The sequence below is a fragment of the Ylistrum balloti genome, unplaced genomic scaffold (genome assembly GCF_031769215.1).
Source record: "Ylistrum balloti isolate Yb309-2 unplaced genomic scaffold, AGI_CSIRO_Ybal_v1 Utg373174, whole genome shotgun sequence".
In the NCBI taxonomy this organism is placed as follows: domain Eukaryota; kingdom Metazoa; phylum Mollusca; class Bivalvia; order Pectinida; family Pectinidae; genus Ylistrum; species Ylistrum balloti.
This window is the reverse complement of record NW_026783211.1, coordinates 32107-46288: the sequence shown is the minus strand read 5'-3', so window position 1 is coordinate 46288 and position 14182 is coordinate 32107. Positions and strand designations below refer to the sequence as shown.

Here is a 14182-nt window from a genome sequence, read left to right as displayed (position 1 = left end):
TGCTATATACAAATCTGGAGGCCGTGTGAGAAGACCTCTCCGCTTTTATAAGCGCGGTTTTCATTGGTCGAAAATAACTACACTCTCCTTAGCCGTGTTGTACGGGATAAAGCAGTGTGTACTTAACAGTATTTGTGAATAAAGTGCATACATATATCATGTCCCAAAACATTGTTAATCAATAATCAAATGAGGATGAATTTAACGCTGTAAACCGATACTTACCGTCAACAAATAAAGCATCATAGTGTATATTATTAGGTCTTTTCACCACATGGTGAAAAGACCTATTGTTTTTGTTATGTTTCTTATTCTTATTCTTCTTATTATTATTGTTATTGTTGTTATCATTATTATATTGAATTAGCCAAGTAAATAATTGTGTATAATATCATGCATAACATGAATACATCCAAAATTCATTACGATCTCCAGTACCCAAAGCACGCGACCCACCCAATTTAATATATATTATATATACACATCCCCAAAAAAATAACACTCCGAGAAAAAAAAAATCACCCCCAAAAAATTTTCGCCTCGCTCCGCTCGGCGGGATATGCAAATCAAATCAAAACAACAACAAAACAAACCAAAACCACAACACCTACCCACCCCCTTTTTTTTTTTATTACTTTTTTTTGGGTTTTTTTTTTTTTTTTTTTTTAACCTAACCCTTTTTTTTTTAAACATTAAACACAACCACAAAAAAAAACAAAACAAAAAACTCAAAATAACCAAAACAAACAAAAACAACAAAACACACAATTACAAACATTAAATACATTCTAAAACAAGCAACACCAATTACAAAAACCAACAAACAACACCAAATTAACACTCAATAGCCAAACCTTGAAAAACATACCCTACCATTTCAAATAATCATCTCATTTTATTACCACAATCCTATCTATTCAAGCATTTATTTCATGCTTGCTAAAAACACCACCGTAATAATCATTTCATAATCATGTCTATTAACAATTCAAATTGCGTATTATCGAGCAATTAATGGCACTTTTTGTGAGATGTGGTGGCCCTGAAAAGGGCCGTTTTGGTATGTGGGCTACAAAGTGTACAGCTTAAGCACGTTCTCCTCGGATACGGCGGGCAAGCTGGATATCCTTGGGCATAATGGTGACACGTTTGGCGTGGATGGCGCACAAGTTGGTGTCCTCGAAAAGTCCAACCAAGTAAGCTTCGCTGGCTTCCTGCAGAGCCATAACAGCAGAGCTCTGGAACCTCAAGTCGGTCTTGAAATCTTGGGCGATTTCACGGACAAGACGCTGGAATGGCAGTTTCCTGATGAGGAGCTCGGTGCTCTTCTGGTACCTACGGATTTCTCGGAGAGCGACTGTTCCAGGCCTGTACCTGTGAGGTTTCTTCACTCCTCCGGTGGCTGGTGCACTCTTACGTGCAGCCTTTGTGGCCAGCTGTTTTCGTGGAGCCTTTCCTCCGGTGGATTTACGAGCGGTCTGCTTTGTACGAGCCATTTCGGTTGTTGTGTTCCTGTCGGAGTTCAACGATAGAATGAGAGAAATCTCCAGTCACCTATTTTTGTCCTCCCCGCTACGCTACAGACGATGGTCGCGATTGGGTAGTGTAATGTGTCAAGTCAATTTTGATTGGTTCGTTCAGACGGTCGTCGACTGGCCGTCAGGCATGTACATTCCGCCAAGTTTCAATCCTACCTAGGTTGTCTTGAAACCGTGTCAAGAAAACATGTCATTTCCTCGATCAATTGTAAAGAACTTGATTACAACTCATCATTGACAATATCTATAAAATGCATAGGGTGACAGTCTGTACATAATTACGCATTTAGTGTCGTAATTAACATTACAGTTCGACATTTCATTTCAGCAAACAAACACAACAAATATAACGGTAAACACACGTGTACAACAAGATATGAAGTTAAACGTGTGCAACGGTTATTTACATATGTACTCTCTCTCCACATTGCATTGACATGGCTCAAAATCTGAAATACTTCCAATTACTGTGCTTTGTTTCTTTTGTTTACTTGTTTTTTGTGTAACGTCTTACATAAACACGATAAGTGACCTCTCCGCTGTGTTTGTTATCTCTCATTCTTCCAACCCACTGTGTATACATCTATATATGTGTGGTAAAAATAATAACAATAATAATACTAATAACAATAAGTGTACTTCTGCTACTACTACAACAACAACTACTAGCACTTATGATGATGGTGATAATTATAATATTATTAATAATAATATTAACAACAACAAAGCTGTGATTAGGACAGTGTATATTTCATACGGTGCAGTGTGGAATGATTTAGACATGTACAATTATTAATTTTTTGTTATCAACAGTGTTATAGTGCACCTCGAAGTGTAAGGCGTGTCTGATTTCTTTTTTTTGATTTGATTTGATATGTGATTAGATTATAAAGCATGCGTAAGTTTTCGAGTGCTATCAAACAGGCACTTCTCGAGAAAAGTGGGTGGCCCTGAAAAGGGCCGTTTGTTTTTGGTGTGAAGCTCCAGAAAGGCCGTTTACTTGGCTGGCTTCTGGGTCTTCTTGGGGAGAAGGACGGCCTGGATGTTGGGGAGGACACCTCCCTGTGCAATGGTAACACCAGACAGAAGTTTGTTCAACTCCTCGTCGTTTCTGATGGCCAACTGAAGATGACGTGGGATGATCCTGGTCTTCTTGTTGTCTCTGGCAGCGTTTCCTGCCAATTCCAACACCTCAGCTGCCAAGTATTCGAGGACAGCGGCCAGGTAGACTGGGGCACCGGCACCAACTCTCTCGGCATAGTTTCCTTTACGGAGCAGACGGTGGATACGTCCGACAGGGAACTGAAGCCCTGCACGGGATGATCGGCTCTTTGCCTTTCCCTTTACTTTTCCTCCCTTCCCTTTCCACGTCCAGACATCTTGATACGATCGGCTAGTTACTGTCAACAGTGTTAAGCAGAATGAGAGGTCGGCCACATCATGAAGCGTTATATACCCCAAGGTAGGATCGAAATTGCAACGAGCGTAAAGTAGGGGGTGTTTTCAGTGAGCGTGTAAGGTTCGAGTGATTTGGGCATTACAAGACTCGATCCTACCTGAGAGGGCGATGGTATATAAGAGGGGTTTGTGGCGGGCTGTGTGTTATTCGTATCGGCACTCGTCGTACTAGCAACATGGGCCCTAAACAAGTAGGTTCGAAAGGAGCAAAGAAGGCCGCCACTAAGGCAAAGGCCAGTCGTGGAACTGACAAGAAAAGGAGGAGGAAGAGGAGGGAATCCTACAGCATCTACATCTACAAGGTGTTGAAACAGGTGCACCCCGACACCGGAGTGTCCAGCAAAGCCATGTCCATCATGAACAGCTTTGTCAACGACATCTTCGAGAGAATCGCCGCTGAGGCTTCCCGTCTGGCCCACTACAACAAGAGGTCCACCATCACTAGTCGGGAAATCCAGACTGCTGTCCGTCTCCTTCTCCCCGGTGAATTGGCTAAGCACGCCGTCAGCGAAGGCACCAAGGCTGTCACCAAGTACACCAGTTCCAAGTAAACTTGTAGCAAAGTTTACTACAACAAACCAACCAAACGGCCCTTTTCAGGGCCACCCACATTCCTCAAAAAGCCCTGTGATCTCTCGAAAATTATACGCTTTGTCTGCGTAAGACTTGACTTGCTTCAGTGTGTGTCGTCGTGTGATTTGTTTGTAATATGTAAAAGAGAACTGCTATAGTAAGGAAACGAATGAGAAATATAATCATCATGTAGCAATGAAATATATGAAAACATATCCGTCCAAATATCATGTGGAGTTGTTGGTAAGTTAGTGTTGATTGATTTACATTTAGATTAAAGTAAAGACGAAATAATACCACCTTGTAACATGGTTCCATGTGCATGTGTGTTTGATATCATAATACTTTGGTATAACCTTATTTCAAACCTACCAATGCATGTACTATAGCTCAATAACGGAATAGTGTATGGATTGATTATCTTTGTTTTCATGTATTAATTGCAACGATGTAAGATCAACCCATGTTCTGTGTATTTATGGAGAAGTGTGCATAAGTTTATAAGAATTAGGCCGTGTTTTATTTCAATGATAAAACACAGCCAAAATATGTACATATCAACTGAATCGAATTGAATCTGAATAGATATGATTATGGAATGGAAAGGAAAGAAAATAAAATGAAATTGATAGTTTGGTAAGTATTTGTTTTCTGTTGTATTTATTTGCTTATGGGGGACCGTTGTAAGTGTCATTTCATAACAATGCAAACGTACTACAGTGAAGAGAAGGAAAGTACGTTAGGTATTGTATTATTGACATTCTGTTTCGTTGAACGTTTCTCAGTATACTATTGTTCCTTTATGAATGATAATGAACAACAGGAATCAGCGGGTTTGCATGCAAATGAAACCTAGGTAAGTCTTACTTGTTCTGTAAATAGAAATGAGTGGCGTATGTATTCGAGGCGTTATACAAATACTTTTTGGGTATTTTGGTGGCCCTAAAAAGGGCCGTTTGAGTTGGTTGGCTGTTCTAGGTAGTCAGTGTTTAACCGCCGAATCCGTACAGGGTACGTCCTTGTCTCTTGAGAGCGTAGACGACATCCATGGCTGTGACAGTCTTCCTCTTGGCATGCTCGGTGTATGTGACGGCATCCCTGATAACATTCTCAAGGAAAACTTTGAGGACACCACGTGTCTCTTCGTAGATCAGACCAGAGATACGTTTGACACCACCTCGGCGAGCCAGACGACGGATTGCAGGCTTGGTGATACCCTGGATGTTATCACGCAACACCTTCCTGTGCCTCTTGGCACCTCCCTTTCCGAGTCCCTTTCCTCCTTTACCTCTTCCAGACATGTTTACAGACTGCTAGCAGTGACTGAAAATGAACCGGTAGCGCAGATCACCCATGCTATATACAAATCTGGAGGCCGTGTGAGAAGACCTCTCCGCTTTTATAAGCGCGGTTTTCATTGGTCGAAAATAACTACACTCTCCTTAGCCGTGTTGTACGGGATAAAGCAGTGTGTACTTAACAGTATTTGTGAATAAAGTGCATACATATATCATGTCCCAAAACATTGTTAATCAATAATCAAATGAGGATGAATTTAACGCTGTAAACCGATACTTACCGTCAACAAATAAAGCATCATAGTGTATATTATTAGGTCTTTTCACCACATGGTGAAAAGACCTATTGTTTTTGTTATGTTTCTTATTCTTATTCTTCTTATTATTATTGTTATTGTTGTTATCATTATTATATTGAATTAGCCAAGTAAATAATTGTGTATAATATCATGCATAACATGAATACATCCAAAATTCATTACGATCTCCAGTACCCAAAGCACGCGACCCACCCAATTTAATATATATTATATATACACATCCCCAAAAAAATAACACTCCGAGAAAAAAAAAATCACCCCCAAAAAATTTTCGCCTCGCTCCGCTCGGCGGGATATGCAAATCAAATCAAAACAACAACAAAACAAACCAAAACCACAACACCTACCCACCCCCTTTTTTTTTTTATTACTTTTTTTTGGGTTTTTTTTTTTTTTTTTAAACCTAACCCTTTTTTTTTTAAACATTAAACACAACCACAAAAAAAAACAAAACAAAAAACTCAAAATAACCAAAACAAACAAAAACAACAAAACACACAATTACAAACATTAAATACATTCTAAAACAAGCAACACCAATTACAAAAACCAACAAACAACACCAAATTAACACTCAATAGCCAAACCTTGAAAAACATACCCTACCATTTCAAATAATCATCTCATTTTATTACCACAATCCTATCTATTCAAGCATTTATTTCATGCTTGCTAAAAACACCACCGTAATAATCATTTCATAATCATGTCTATTAACAATTCAAATTGCGTATTATCGAGCAATTAATGGCACTTTTTGTGAGATGTGGTGGCCCTGAAAAGGGCCGTTTTGGTATGTGGGCTACAAAGTGTACAGCTTAAGCACGTTCTCCTCGGATACGGCGGGCAAGCTGGATATCCTTGGGCATAATGGTGACACGTTTGGCGTGGATGGCGCACAAGTTGGTGTCCTCGAAAAGTCCAACCAAGTAAGCTTCGCTGGCTTCCTGCAGAGCCATAACAGCAGAGCTCTGGAACCTCAAGTCGGTCTTGAAATCTTGGGCGATTTCACGGACAAGACGCTGGAATGGCAGTTTCCTGATGAGGAGCTCGGTGCTCTTCTGGTACCTACGGATTTCTCGGAGAGCGACTGTTCCAGGCCTGTACCTGTGAGGTTTCTTCACTCCTCCGGTGGCTGGTGCACTCTTACGTGCAGCCTTTGTGGCCAGCTGTTTTCGTGGAGCCTTTCCTCCGGTGGATTTACGAGCGGTCTGCTTTGTACGAGCCATTTCGGTTGTTGTGTTCCTGTCGGAGTTCAACGATAGAATGAGAGAAATCTCCAGTCACCTATTTTTGTCCTCCCCGCTACGCTACAGACGATGGTCGCGATTGGGTAGTGTAATGTGTCAAGTCAATTTTGATTGGTTCGTTCAGACGGTCGTCGACTGGCCGTCAGGCATGTACATTCCGCCAAGTTTCAATCCTACCTAGGTTGTCTTGAAACCGTGTCAAGAAAACATGTCATTTCCTCGATCAATTGTAAAGAACTTGATTACAACTCATCATTGACAATATCTATAAAATGCATAGGGTGACAGTCTGTACATAATTACGCATTTAGTGTCGTAATTAACATTACAGTTCGACATTTCATTTCAGCAAACAAACACAACAAATATAACGGTAAACACACACGTGTACAACAAGATATGAAGTTAAACGTGTGCAACGGTTATTTACATATGTACTCTCTCTCCACATTGCATTGACATGGCTCAAAATCTGAAATACTTCCAATTACTGTGCTTTGTTTCTTTTGTTTACTTGTTTTTTGTGTAACGTCTTACATAAACACGATAAGTGACCTCTCCGCTGTGTTTGTTATCTCTCATTCTTCCAACCCACTGTGTATACATCTATATATGTGTGGTAAAAATAATAACAATAATAATACTAATAACAATAAGTGTACTTCTGCTACTACTACAACAACAACTACTAGCACTTATGATGATGGTGATAATTATAATATTATTAATAATAATATTAACAACAACAAAGCTGTGATTAGGACAGTGTATATTTCATACGGTGCAGTGTGGAATGATTTAGACATGTACAATTATTAATTTTTTGTTATCAACAGTGTTATAGTGCACCTCGAAGTGTAAGGCGTGTCTGATTTCTTTTTTTTGATTTGATTTGATATGTGATTAGATTATAAAGCATGCGTAAGTTTTCGAGTGCTATCAAACAGGCACTTCTCGAGAAAAGTGGGTGGCCCTGAAAAGGGCCGTTTGTTTTTGGTGTGAAGCTCCAGAAAGGCCGTTTACTTGGCTGGCTTCTGGGTCTTCTTGGGGAGAAGGACGGCCTGGATGTTGGGGAGGACACCTCCCTGTGCAATGGTAACACCAGACAGAAGTTTGTTCAACTCCTCGTCGTTTCTGATGGCCAACTGAAGATGACGTGGGATGATCCTGGTCTTCTTGTTGTCTCTGGCAGCGTTTCCTGCCAATTCCAACACCTCAGCTGCCAAGTATTCGAGGACAGCGGCCAGGTAGACTGGGGCACCGGCACCAACTCTCTCGGCATAGTTTCCTTTACGGAGCAGACGGTGGATACGTCCGACAGGGAACTGAAGCCCTGCACGGGATGATCGGCTCTTTGCCTTTCCCTTTACTTTTCCTCCCTTTCCACGTCCAGACATCTTGATACGATCGGCTAGTTACTGTCAACAGTGTTAAGCAGAATGAGAGGTCGGCCACATCATGAAGCGTTATATACCCCAAGGTAGGATCGAAATTGCAACGAGCGTAAAGTAGGGGGTGTTTTCAGTGAGCGTGTAAGGTTCGAGTGATTTGGGCATTACAAGACTCGATCCTACCTGAGAGGGCGATGGTATATAAGAGGGGTTTGTGGCGGGCTGTGTGTTATTCGTATCGGCACTCGTCGTACTAGCAACATGGGCCCTAAACAAGTAGGTTCGAAAGGAGCAAAGAAGGCCGCCACTAAGGCAAAGGCCAGTCGTGGAACTGACAAGAAAAGGAGGAGGAAGAGGAGGGAATCCTACAGCATCTACATCTACAAGGTGTTGAAACAGGTGCACCCCGACACCGGAGTGTCCAGCAAAGCCATGTCCATCATGAACAGCTTTGTCAACGACATCTTCGAGAGAATCGCCGCTGAGGCTTCCCGTCTGGCCCACTACAACAAGAGGTCCACCATCACTAGTCGGGAAATCCAGACTGCTGTCCGTCTCCTTCTCCCCGGTGAATTGGCTAAGCACGCCGTCAGCGAAGGCACCAAGGCTGTCACCAAGTACACCAGTTCCAAGTAAACTTGTAGCAAAGTTTACTACAACAAACCAACCAAACGGCCCTTTTCAGGGCCACCCACATTCCTCAAAAAGCCCTGTGATCTCTCGAAAATTATACGCTTTGTCTGCGTAAGACTTGACTTGCTTCAGTGTGTGTCGTCGTGTGATTTGTTTGTAATATGTAAAAGAGAACTGCTATAGTAAGGAAACGAATGAGAAATATAATCATCATGTAGCAATGAAATATATGAAAACATATCCGTCCAAATATCATGTGGAGTTGTTGGTAAGTTAGTGTTGATTGATTTACATTTAGATTAAAGTAAAGACGAAATAATACCACCTTGTAACATGGTTCCATGTGCATGTGTGTTTGATATCATAATACTTTGGTATAACCTTATTTCAAACCTACCAATGCATGTACTATAGCTCAATAACGGAATAGTGTATGGATTGATTATCTTTGTTTTCATGTATTAATTGCAACGATGTAAGATCAACCCATGTTCTGTGTATTTATGGAGAAGTGTGCATAAGTTTATAAGAATTAGGCCGTGTTTTATTTCAATGATAAAACACAGCCAAAATATGTACATATCAACTGAATCGAATTGAATCTGAATAGATATGATTATGGAATGGAAAGGAAAGAAAATAAAATGAAATTGATAGTTTGGTAAGTATTTGTTTTCTGTTGTATTTATTTGCTTATGGGGGACCGTTGTAAGTGTCATTTCATAACAATGCAAACGTACTACAGTGAAGAGAAGGAAAGTACGTTAGGTATTGTATTATTGACATTCTGTTTCGTTGAACGTTTCTCAGTATACTATTGTTCCTTTATGAATGATAATGAACAACAGGAATCAGCGGGTTTGCATGCAAATGAAACCTAGGTAAGTCTTACTTGTTCTGTAAATAGAAATGAGTGGCGTATGTATTCGAGGCGTTATACAAATACTTTTTGGGTATTTTGGTGGCCCTAAAAAGGGCCGTTTGAGTTGGTTGGCTGTTCTAGGTAGTCAGTGTTTAACCGCCGAATCCGTACAGGGTACGTCCTTGTCTCTTGAGAGCGTAGACGACATCCATGGCTGTGACAGTCTTCCTCTTGGCATGCTCGGTGTATGTGACGGCATCCCTGATAACATTCTCAAGGAAAACTTTGAGGACACCACGTGTCTCTTCGTAGATCAGACCAGAGATACGTTTGACACCACCTCGGCGAGCCAGACGACGGATTGCAGGCTTGGTGATACCCTGGATGTTATCACGCAACACCTTCCTGTGCCTCTTGGCACCTCCCTTTCCGAGTCCCTTTCCTCCTTTACCTCTTCCAGACATGTTTACAGACTGCTAGCAGTGACTGAAAATGAACCGGTAGCGCAGATCACCCATGCTATATACAAATCTGGAGGCCGTGTGAGAAGACCTCTCCGCTTTTATAAGCGCGGTTTTCATTGGTCGAAAATAACTACACTCTCCTTAGCCGTGTTGTACGGGATAAAGCAGTGTGTACTTAACAGTATTTGTGAATAAAGTGCATACATATATCATGTCCCAAAACATTGTTAATCAATAATCAAATGAGGATGAATTTAACGCTGTAAACCGATACTTACCGTCAACAAATAAAGCATCATAGTGTATATTATTAGGTCTTTTCACCACATGGTGAAAAGACCTATTGTTTTTGTTATGTTTCTTATTCTTATTCTTCTTATTATTATTGTTATTGTTGTTATCATTATTATATTGAATTAGCCAAGTAAATAATTGTGTATAATATCATGCATAACATGAATACATCCAAAATTCATTACGATCTCCAGTACCCAAAGCACGCGACCCACCCAATTTAATATATATTATATATACACATCCCCAAAAAAATAACACTCCGAGAAAAAAAAAATCACCCCCAAAAAATTTTCGCCTCGCTCCGCTCGGCGGGATATGCAAATCAAATCAAAACAACAACAAAACAAACCAAAACCACAACACCTACCCACCCCCTTTTTTTTTTTATTACTTTTTTTTGGGTTTTTTTTTTTTTTTTTAAACCTAACCCTTTTTTTTTTAAACATTAAACACAACCACAAAAAAAAACAAAACAAAAAACTCAAAATAACCAAAACAAACAAAAACAACAAAACACACAATTACAAACATTAAATACATTCTAAAACAAGCAACACCAATTACAAAAACCAACAAACAACACCAAATTAACACTCAATAGCCAAACCTTGAAAAACATACCCTACCATTTCAAATAATCATCTCATTTTATTACCACAATCCTATCTATTCAAGCATTTATTTCATGCTTGCTAAAAACACCACCGTAATAATCATTTCATAATCATGTCTATTAACAATTCAAATTGCGTATTATCGAGCAATTAATGGCACTTTTTGTGAGATGTGGTGGCCCTGAAAAGGGCCGTTTTGGTATGTGGGCTACAAAGTGTACAGCTTAAGCACGTTCTCCTCGGATACGGCGGGCAAGCTGGATATCCTTGGGCATAATGGTGACACGTTTGGCGTGGATGGCGCACAAGTTGGTGTCCTCGAAAAGTCCAACCAAGTAAGCTTCGCTGGCTTCCTGCAGAGCCATAACAGCAGAGCTCTGGAACCTCAAGTCGGTCTTGAAATCTTGGGCGATTTCACGGACAAGACGCTGGAATGGCAGTTTCCTGATGAGGAGCTCGGTGCTCTTCTGGTACCTACGGATTTCTCGGAGAGCGACTGTTCCAGGCCTGTACCTGTGAGGTTTCTTCACTCCTCCGGTGGCTGGTGCACTCTTACGTGCAGCCTTTGTGGCCAGCTGTTTTCGTGGAGCCTTTCCTCCGGTGGATTTACGAGCGGTCTGCTTTGTACGAGCCATTTCGGTTGTTGTGTTCCTGTCGGAGTTCAACGATAGAATGAGAGAAATCTCCAGTCACCTATTTTTGTCCTCCCCGCTACGCTACAGACGATGGTCGCGATTGGGTAGTGTAATGTGTCAAGTCAATTTTGATTGGTTCGTTCAGACGGTCGTCGACTGGCCGTCAGGCATGTACATTCCGCCAAGTTTCAATCCTACCTAGGTTGTCTTGAAACCGTGTCAAGAAAACATGTCATTTCCTCGATCAATTGTAAAGAACTTGATTACAACTCATCATTGACAATATCTATAAAATGCATAGGGTGACAGTCTGTACATAATTACGCATTTAGTGTCGTAATTAACATTACAGTTCGACATTTCATTTCAGCAAACAAACACAACAAATATAACGGTAAACACACACGTGTACAACAAGATATGAAGTTAAACGTGTGCAACGGTTATTTACATATGTACTCTCTCTCCACATTGCATTGACATGGCTCAAAATCTGAAATACTTCCAATTACTGTGCTTTGTTTCTTTTGTTTACTTGTTTTTTGTGTAACGTCTTACATAAACACGATAAGTGACCTCTCCGCTGTGTTTGTTATCTCTCATTCTTCCAACCCACTGTGTATACATCTATATATGTGTGGTAAAAATAATAACAATAATAATACTAATAACAATAAGTGTACTTCTGCTACTACTACAACAACAACTACTAGCACTTATGATGATGGTGATAATTATAATATTATTAATAATAATATTAACAACAACAAAGCTGTGATTAGGACAGTGTATATTTCATACGGTGCAGTGTGGAATGATTTAGACATGTACAATTATTAATTTTTTGTTATCAACAGTGTTATAGTGCACCTCGAAGTGTAAGGCGTGTCTGATTTCTTTTTTTTGATTTGATTTGATATGTGATTAGATTATAAAGCATGCGTAAGTTTTCGAGTGCTATCAAACAGGCACTTCTCGAGAAAAGTGGGTGGCCCTGAAAAGGGCCGTTTGTTTTTGGTGTGAAGCTCCAGAAAGGCCGTTTACTTGGCTGGCTTCTGGGTCTTCTTGGGGAGAAGGACGGCCTGGATGTTGGGGAGGACACCTCCCTGTGCAATGGTAACACCAGACAGAAGTTTGTTCAACTCCTCGTCGTTTCTGATGGCCAACTGAAGATGACGTGGGATGATCCTGGTCTTCTTGTTGTCTCTGGCAGCGTTTCCTGCCAATTCCAACACCTCAGCTGCCAAGTATTCGAGGACAGCGGCCAGGTAGACTGGGGCACCGGCACCAACTCTCTCGGCATAGTTTCCTTTACGGAGCAGACGGTGGATACGTCCGACAGGGAACTGAAGCCCTGCACGGGATGATCGGCTCTTTGCCTTTCCCTTTACTTTTCCTCCCTTTCCACGTCCAGACATCTTGATACGATCGGCTAGTTACTGTCAACAGTGTTAAGCAGAATGAGAGGTCGGCCACATCATGAAGCGTTATATACCCCAAGGTAGGATCGAAATTGCAACGAGCGTAAAGTAGGGGGTGTTTTCAGTGAGCGTGTAAGGTTCGAGTGATTTGGGCATTACAAGACTCGATCCTACCTGAGAGGGCGATGGTATATAAGAGGGGTTTGTGGCGGGCTGTGTGTTATTCGTATCGGCACTCGTCGTACTAGCAACATGGGCCCTAAACAAGTAGGTTCGAAAGGAGCAAAGAAGGCCGCCACTAAGGCAAAGGCCAGTCGTGGAACTGACAAGAAAAGGAGGAGGAAGAGGAGGGAATCCTACAGCATCTACATCTACAAGGTGTTGAAACAGGTGCACCCCGACACCGGAGTGTCCAGCAAAGCCATGTCCATCATGAACAGCTTTGTCAACGACATCTTCGAGAGAATCGCCGCTGAGGCTTCCCGTCTGGCCCACTACAACAAGAGGTCCACCATCACTAGTCGGGAAATCCAGACTGCTGTCCGTCTCCTTCTCCCCGGTGAATTGGCTAAGCACGCCGTCAGCGAAGGCACCAAGGCTGTCACCAAGTACACCAGTTCCAAGTAAACTTGTAGCAAAGTTTACTACAACAAACCAACCAAACGGCCCTTTTCAGGGCCACCCACATTCCTCAAAAAGCCCTGTGATCTCTCGAAAATTATACGCTTTGTCTGCGTAAGACTTGACTTGCTTCAGTGTGTGTCGTCGTGTGATTTGTTTGTAATATGTAAAAGAGAACTGCTATAGTAAGGAAACGAATGAGAAATATAATCATCATGTAGCAATGAAATATATGAAAACATATCCGTCCAAATATCATGTGGAGTTGTTGGTAAGTTAGTGTTGATTGATTTACATTTAGATTAAAGTAAAGACGAAATAATACCACCTTGTAACATGGTTCCATGTGCATGTGTGTTTGATATCATAATACTTTGGTATAACCTTATTTCAAACCTACCAATGCATGTACTATAGCTCAATAACGGAATAGTGTATGGATTGATTATCTTTGTTTTCATGTATTAATTGCAACGATGTAAGATCAACCCATGTTCTGTGTATTTATGGAGAAGTGTGCATAAGTTTATAAGAATTAGGCCGTGTTTTATTTCAATGATAAAACACAGCCAAAATATGTACATATCAACTGAATCGAATTGAATCTGAATAGATATGATTATGGAATGGAAAGGAAAGAAAATAAAATGAAATTGATAGTTTGGTAAGTATTTGTTTTCTGTTGTATTTATTTGCTTATGGGGGACCGTTGTAAGTGTCATTTCATAACAATGCAAACGTACTACAGTGAAGAGAAGGAAAGTACGTTAGGTATTGTATTATTGACATTCTGTTTCGTTGAACGTT

The 14182-nt window shown here is 40.8% G+C and overlaps 8 protein-coding genes across 8 annotated transcripts; 3 read left to right on the top strand and 5 right to left on the bottom strand.

Moving 5' to 3' along the window:
* Positions 1-1085: 1085 nt before the first annotated feature.
* LOC132564934 (histone H3) lies at positions 1086-3227 on the bottom strand. Its single transcript, XM_060229544.1, has 2 exons — positions 3199-3227; positions 1086-1497 (listed from the first exon to the last, which is right to left on the bottom strand). The coding sequence occupies exon 2, from the start codon at positions 1494-1496 to the stop codon at positions 1086-1088; it is 411 nt and encodes a 136-aa protein (XP_060085527.1). The 5' UTR covers position 1497; positions 3199-3227.
* Positions 2535-3174, bottom strand: LOC132564899 (histone H2A-like). Its single transcript, XM_060229513.1, has 2 exons — positions 3095-3174; positions 2535-2931 (listed from the first exon to the last, which is right to left on the bottom strand). Exons 1-2 carry the CDS (start codon positions 3172-3174, stop codon positions 2535-2537), a joined length of 477 nt encoding a protein of 158 aa, XP_060085496.1.
* LOC132564931 (histone H2B) lies at positions 3172-4173 on the top strand. The gene has a single exon (XM_060229541.1). It carries the CDS (start codon positions 3173-3175, stop codon positions 3545-3547), a length of 375 nt encoding a protein of 124 aa, XP_060085524.1. The 5' UTR covers position 3172; the 3' UTR covers positions 3548-4173.
* A 385-nt stretch (positions 4174-4558) lies between these two features.
* LOC132564929 (uncharacterized) lies at positions 4559-9787 on the bottom strand. The gene is made up of 4 exons (XM_060229540.1): positions 9495-9787; positions 7591-7609; positions 6084-6434; positions 4559-4882 (listed from the first exon to the last, which is right to left on the bottom strand). Exons 1-4 carry the CDS (start codon positions 9785-9787, stop codon positions 4559-4561), a joined length of 987 nt encoding a protein of 328 aa, XP_060085523.1.
* LOC132564933 (histone H2B) lies at positions 8089-9090 on the top strand. The gene has a single exon (XM_060229543.1). The coding sequence runs from the start codon at positions 8090-8092 to the stop codon at positions 8462-8464; it is 375 nt and encodes a 124-aa protein (XP_060085526.1). The 5' UTR covers position 8089; the 3' UTR covers positions 8465-9090.
* A 1135-nt stretch (positions 9788-10922) lies between the features above and the next one.
* On the bottom strand, positions 10923-13061 carry LOC132564927 (histone H3). Its single transcript, XM_060229538.1, has 2 exons — positions 13033-13061; positions 10923-11334 (listed from the first exon to the last, which is right to left on the bottom strand). Exon 2 carries the CDS (start codon positions 11331-11333, stop codon positions 10923-10925), a length of 411 nt encoding a protein of 136 aa, XP_060085521.1. The 5' UTR covers position 11334; positions 13033-13061.
* Positions 12374-12757, bottom strand: LOC132564928 (histone H2A). The gene has a single exon (XM_060229539.1). The coding sequence runs from the start codon at positions 12749-12751 to the stop codon at positions 12374-12376; it is 378 nt and encodes a 125-aa protein (XP_060085522.1). The 5' UTR covers positions 12752-12757.
* Positions 13006-14007, top strand: LOC132564924 (histone H2B). The gene has a single exon (XM_060229536.1). The coding sequence runs from the start codon at positions 13007-13009 to the stop codon at positions 13379-13381; it is 375 nt and encodes a 124-aa protein (XP_060085519.1). The 5' UTR covers position 13006; the 3' UTR covers positions 13382-14007.
* The last annotated feature ends 175 nt before the right edge of the window (positions 14008-14182 follow it).